The sequence below is a fragment of the Humulus lupulus genome, chromosome 7 (assembly GCF_963169125.1).
Source record: "Humulus lupulus chromosome 7, drHumLupu1.1, whole genome shotgun sequence".
Taxonomy (NCBI): Eukaryota; Viridiplantae; Streptophyta; class Magnoliopsida; order Rosales; family Cannabaceae; genus Humulus; species Humulus lupulus.
The window spans coordinates 186,030,126-186,036,855 of record NC_084799.1 but is presented as its reverse complement, the minus strand read 5'-3'; the positions used below and the strand labels follow the sequence as shown (position 1 = coordinate 186,036,855).

General features: G+C 35.5%; 1 protein-coding gene across 1 annotated transcript; it reads left to right on the top strand.

Moving 5' to 3' along the window:
* The first annotated feature begins 4,680 nt into the window (after positions 1 to 4,680).
* Positions 4,681 to 5,298, top strand: LOC133792449 (transcription repressor OFP13-like). The gene has a single exon (XM_062230356.1). It carries the CDS (start codon positions 4,681 to 4,683, stop codon positions 5,296 to 5,298), a length of 618 nt encoding a protein of 205 aa, XP_062086340.1.
* Positions 5,299 to 6,730: the final 1,432 nt, after the last annotated feature.

Here is a 6,730-nt window from a genome sequence, read left to right as displayed (position 1 = left end):
TGAACAAAGAGTTGTCAGAATATGATTATTTAAAACCATTTGAAGTAAGATATGTGCTGAGTTTTGTGTACCATTGTCTTGAGGCTTGTTTTAAGCCATATAGACTCTTCGTTAATTTACGAACAACATTTTGGGTTGATAACCCTTTGGTAGTTTCATATAGACATTTTCATTTAAGCCTCCATGAAGGAAGGCATTGTTAATGTCTAATTGAGATAATGACCAATTTTTTATTGCAGCAAGAGCAAGTAATAATTTGAGGGTATTAAACTTTGCAACAGGAGCAAAGGTGTCTATGTAATCAATGCCTTGTTTTTGGGTGTAGCCTTTGGCCACTAATCTAGCTTTATACTTGTCAATAGAGCCATTGGCTTGATATTTTACTTTGTATATCCACTTACTTCCTATGGTGTGATGTCTAGGAGGGAGAGATACTATTTTCCATGTGTTGTTATCTTCTAAAGCCTTGATTTCAACAGCCATCGCTTGCTGCCATTCAGGTATGACAGATTCAAGTTTGTAGCTAGTGGGCTCCATAATAGTATTGGCAGCAAGAATGGCAGCCCGAAATGGTTCATTAAGCCTGTCATAAGACAAAAAATCATGTATGGGATGCGCAGTAGAGGTAGTTAGATTACAAACATAATTATCAAGATACTTTGGGCGTGATATGACACGTCCAGAAGTAGACGAATGAGGGATAGTTAGTGAAGTATGTGAATCTTGATGTTTCAAATTTGTGAGATATAGGTTGTAAAGAAGGATTAGTTCCTACATTTGGCAACAAGGATTGTGAGAACAAATAATCAATATTATGATGAGATAGATTATTTTTAAATGGAAATATATTCTCATAAAAAACTACATTCCGAGAATGGAAAATTTGATGGCTTTCTATGTTAAGAAGAGTATATGCTTTCATTCCGGGAGGGTAACCAATGAATATACAAGCTTTGGATCTTGGAAAAAATTTATGTCGTTTACTATCTAAAGTAGAGGCAAAAGCAAGGCAGCCAAACACACGAAGATGATCATAACAAGGAAGTTTATTATGAAGTAATTCAAATGAGGTTTTCTTTTTGAGAATCATGGAATGGGTTCTATTGATAAGATAAACTACTGTATTGACAATATATGACCAATAACGAAGAGATAACTGAGATTGAAATAAAAGGACTCGGGCAACATTTAAAATGTGTTGATGTTTCCTTTCAACAACAAAGTTTTGTTGTGGTCTTTCGACACATGAGTGATAATGAAGAATGCCTTTAGATGCATAAAATGTAGTAATATTAAACTCTTTTGCATTATCAGTCCGAATACCTTAACTAGAAGTCGAATATTGAGTGGCAACAAGGTTAAAAAATTGAGGTATATGGTTTGAACTTCAGATTTAGTCTTAAGCATGTAAACCCAAGTATATCTTGTGTGGTCATCAACAATAGTAAGAAAATATTTGTACCCTTCTAAACTCATGATATGGAATGCACCCCAAATGTCTAAGTGAATTAAATCAAAAGGTGAAGCAACCATATTATGTTGAGGGTGGAAATATAGTCTTTTTTATTTTGCTAGATGACAAATTGAACGCACATTATCTTGAGAAATTTATGAAAATTGTAAATTTTTATTGACAGCTTTTGAAACTTGTACAGAAGGATGACCAAGGAGAAAATGCCATTGGTTCAAATCATTACATTTTGAGTTCAAAGTTTTATTATGACTAGAGGTATGTACAATAGTAGATATATACGAAAAAAAGAATTGGTAGAACCCGAATATAAGAAAGAAGGATCTTGCTGAATGAAGAATAGGTTGCCCACTTTCTTAACAATCCCAATCTTTGAAGTTAGCTGAGGACTCTGAAGAAAACAGTTAGAATGGTCAAAGAAAATAGTGTTAGGACTATTGTGAAGATAGGCAGGTATAGAAAAAAGATTGAACTGAAATTCAGGGATATATAGAACATTAGTCAACAAAAGGTCTTTGTTCACACGTAATAGTACCAGATTTATGAATGAGAATTGTATGGCCATTAGGTAAAGTAACATATTTATCAAGAATATGATTGTTAAAAGAGATGAAGAACTTGGTAGAGTGGGAAACATGATGTGTGACACAACTATCTACTATCCAAACAAAAGAGGGAGAAGATACAATTTTACCAGTGATATTGGATACTTGAGGATGAGTATCACTTGAGGAAGAGGTATGATGTAGCTGCTGAATCAACAAAGCAATAAGTTGTTGGCTGAGTTCCAATTGAGATGGCTGAAGGATCGGTGCACTTGGTGAAGAAGTAGAAATAGAAACTTGATTAGTCTTGACAGATTCAAACTTGCGTCTATCACCATAACCCGGGGGAAATCCATGAAGGAAAAAACATTTCTCCTTGAGGTGCCCTGGTTTGAGACAATGGGTACAAGTGGGGTGCATCTTCTTGGTGCGAGATGTAGAAGATGGAACAGATGGAGGGACAACAGCAATGAAAGTTGTGTGTTGAGATGGCCGAAGTCTCTTTTGATTCTCTTCTTGAATGATCATGGAAAAAACTTTTGAAAGAGAGGGGAATGGATCTATCAACAATATTTGAGCTCTTACAGCATGAAATGACTCATTCAAACCCGTGAGAAATTGAAGAACGTGTTCTTGATTAAGAAAATCAAGAAAGTCAGCGGAAGCAGCACAAGTAGAAGGAAGTCTAGGGCACAAATCAGTAATCTCATCCCATATAGCTTTGAGTTTAGTGAAGTAAGAACTTACATAGTCATCGCCTCGATGAAGGCTGATGAGAGATGTTCTAAGCTCAAAAATCTTAGGTCTGTTGCCTTGATCAAACCTACTGTGAGTTCATTCCACATAGCAGCAGCAGTGTCCAAGAACATAATACTATTTTTGATGTCAGGGAAAATAGAGTGAAGAATCCAAGACATTACCATGTCATTGCAGCGAAGCCATTGATTGAGAAGAGGATCATCTTCAGCTGGTTGAGGGCGAGATCCGTTGATGAATGGGAGTTTGTTCTTTGCCCGAATGGAGATCTTGAAATCCCTTCTCCATTGTTGAAAATTCTTGTTTGTGAGGGGAGGAGATGCAAGAACAAGGGCTGGGTGATCTCCTGTGCTCAAGAAGTAGGGACTACACCATCTTCATGGGCAAGTCGATCAAGAACAAAAAAAGAAGAGAAACGATTGGAGACATGGATGGGAGAACTCGAAACCCTAAAAATTAGGGGTTCTTGAGGAGGAGCATCATGATTCGGAAGAGATGAATCAGTAGCTGCCGTTGAAGGCTCCGGAAGAGGAGGAACGAGGCTTGTATTTCGAAGACCTGTAGCTCTAGTACGTGCCATGAAGACAAAGGAGAAAAGAAATGTCAGATAGTCACTGTACCATATTAGAGAAAGAAGTCTTATTATTCAGTCAAAAGAGATGAAAATAAAAAGTGTCTGTACAAGAGGACCAACTCAAATTAAATAAAGGCTGAGAATGGTCAAAACCGAAAAGTAACCTACTGAACTAACTAAAACAGAATTGGTTAACAAAGAAAGCTAACATAATCCAAGCCTAACTAACCAACCATAATCTTAATTCTAATACAACTCAAGGGTTTTCAAAATTTGTTACATATCGATGAAAGAGTATAATTGCCTTTATATAGGCAAGTACATTACAAGTAACCAAATGGCTGACCAATAAGAAAAAGCCAACTGTAACAACTAATATTTAGCTAGACACCTAAATAAACCAAAGATTGAGATGAAATCAAGATACAAACTTCACAGTTTTAATAATAAATGGTATAAAAAAACTTTCATTACAAAACATGATTTTATAATAAATAATTAAAAAGAAACCTTTATATTAGTAATATTTGATTTTGTGTAAATTTTCCAATGCCAATTAGTACTAATATATGGTAATTGCATGTACTATTATCCGAGTTAATTTTTTTTACAACACTCATAATGCAAGAATTTTTTAAATTACACTCCTTATCTAGATGACGATCCTTTATTAATTTTAAATATATTAATCCAAAGTATTTAATATAGAGGCCCAAATTCATCATATAGCAACAATCCTAATGATTAACCAATATACAATTTTAATTACAGTATCACCCACTCAAAATTTATGAACAATAACATATTGCTTGGTGGTGGTAGCTCTAGCAAGCTAGCGTTGGAGTATTTGATTATACTTAATGCTGAAAGCATGGGTAGATAGATAATCTAACATATAGTTCCTTTATGATAAAATATTATGTGTTACTGACATGAACAACTAATAACATGAAGACACATATCCTTTACAACATAACCAAACAAAAATATACAGCTACCCACGTCTAGCACTACACCCTGTAAAATATAAATTGTGAAAATGCTCTTCTTAAAAACCCTTGAGTACGTTAACTAAATCCCATTCTAGCTAGCAGACACGCAAATATTTACTCTCATACAAATCCAAAATCAAAATCTTAGAAGACATTATATATATTGATCAACAATATCTTCAAACCAATGAGTCACAAGATATAATGAGGTTTCCTTCGATCTTCAAGATCAAAAAAACAAAGAAATCATCAAGTACATGGAAATGGCGACCTCTCAAGCACATCAAAACTATTTCATTGTACGTCAAAGCCAAAATGTTCAAGACTAACCACGCCACTAACATGGTTCTAGCGTCCGATCAGACCGAAAAGTTGGCTAACATTTTGGACTCCTCGTGGTCACAATCGAGGAGCTTTTCGACCACCGTGGCAGTGGCTATAGGGAAGGATAAGGGCTGGAAAAGCGGGGAGCTGCGGCTGGAGAATGCTGTTCAGGCAATAAAAACAAATAGGCTTTTCTTTGAGCCGGGATGTGCCACAAATTCGATACTAGGCGGAGGAGGAGGCGGAGCCTCTCAGTTCCCATTCCAGGACTGTGTTGTGCAGGCAATCGAGGCGGCTAATCCCTACATTGAATTTAGAGTTTCAATGGAAGAAATGGTAGAATCTTATGGAGTGATCAAGACTGGGAGTAGGAACAGCAAACATGGAGAAAAGGATTATGATTGGGAGTATCTTGAAGGGCTTCTTTCTTGGTACTTGAGAATGAATGAGAAAAAAAACTATGGAGCTATAGTTGAGGCTTTTATAGATGTGTATGCAGGGCTTGCTTGTTGCCCTAGTTCATGTTCTTTCTCTTATAATGCCTCTGCTTCGTCTTCCAAATCCAAAGATTGGTGGGAGATCAATATTAATGAAAGCAGCTTTAAGCCAGCAGAGAAGGAATTATGTTCAAATTAAATAATTATGAAGAATATATATATGCATTATCGTTTGATTCATCCAATTAAACTCATTTAAAACTGTTTCTTAACGTCTTGGTTAGTTTGTTATTTCGGGTGTACTTGTTATGTCATGTCAAATAGTTAGTTCAGTGGTAACTTTTCTTATGTATCTTCTTCATTTTCCATCTCTATAAATAAAGCCTTTGCTCTCTCTTTTCATTCAAGAGAATTGAGACTGAACATATAAGTTCTTCCTTACTTTCTATAAACTCTAACATGGTATCAATAGTTTTCGTGATTTTGGTTCTTCGTTCTCTCTTTTCTATTATACTTTCTCACTTTCTTCTTCATTCTTTTTCCTCCAATTTCTTCTCTGTTGTACTCATGGCTACTATTGATACAAGTCATCAATCCGCTCTTTCAAGCAGTCAAACAAAAACAACTGTTGCTATTACTGTGTTTTCTCTTCCACGAAATAATCCCCCCCTCCCCGTCAAGCTTGACTTTAGAAACTATATGTCTGGAAAGCACAAATGAAGAATTTTATTCTTGCCAATGGCATAGAAGATTTTCTTGATGGTAAATCAAAATCTTTTCCCCAACATGTTTGTGGAATCAATGGTCTCAATCTCAATTTCATTCTCTGGCGTCGAAAGGACCAGCTCATCCTCAGCTAGATTTTCTTCTCTTTATCTCCTTAAATCATGTCACAAATAGTAGGTTTTTATACATCAACAACAGCATGGAGTGCTCTGGATTGTATCCATACAGAAGTTCATCAAAAGCTCAAATCATACAGCTTCGGCTACAACTTTAAACTATCAAAAAGGGATCTTTGTCCATGACGGAGTACATTCTCCAAGTCAAGACTTATGTTGATATCCTTGCTGCCATTTCAGATATCATTTCTCAACAAGATCAAATTTTATACCTTCTTGCTAGTCTCTTGGCCCTTACCTTAGTACAACTCCTTTTTCGTTTCAATCATTTTCAAGCTTGGCCAAACCTCCTTGGAAGATGTGTAAAAAGCCTTCTCTTGGCTCATGAAAATTTCCTTGATCAATAGAATTCTCATGATGAGGATGCTCCAATTTCTACAACTATGCTTAATATCAATAGTGTAATCATCACTTCACATGGTGGTTGTGCACACTTTGGGCGTGGCTAGTTCATACTAATATTTGGGGGCCAGCCACTACAGGAAAAGAAGTCTACATGACGACAAAAGTCATCGCCTGATGTCTATAGCGACAACACATCGTCGCCAAAACGTCATCGTTGTAGTTCCGTATGTGTAGAGACCTACAACGACGACATGTCGTCATTGTAGGTATATAATTTTTTAAAAAATAATAATTAATTATATTAATTAAAATTTATTTAATGAAATAAAACCAATTTATTCAATGAAAATATAATTTAATATTAATAAAATAATATTTAATAGA

What these genes read in the sequence shown, in the direction of transcription:
- LOC133792449 (XM_062230356.1), top strand. Translation starts at nt 4,681, where the DNA reads ATGGTTCTAGCGTCCGATCAGACCGAAAAGTTGGCTAACATTTTGGAC.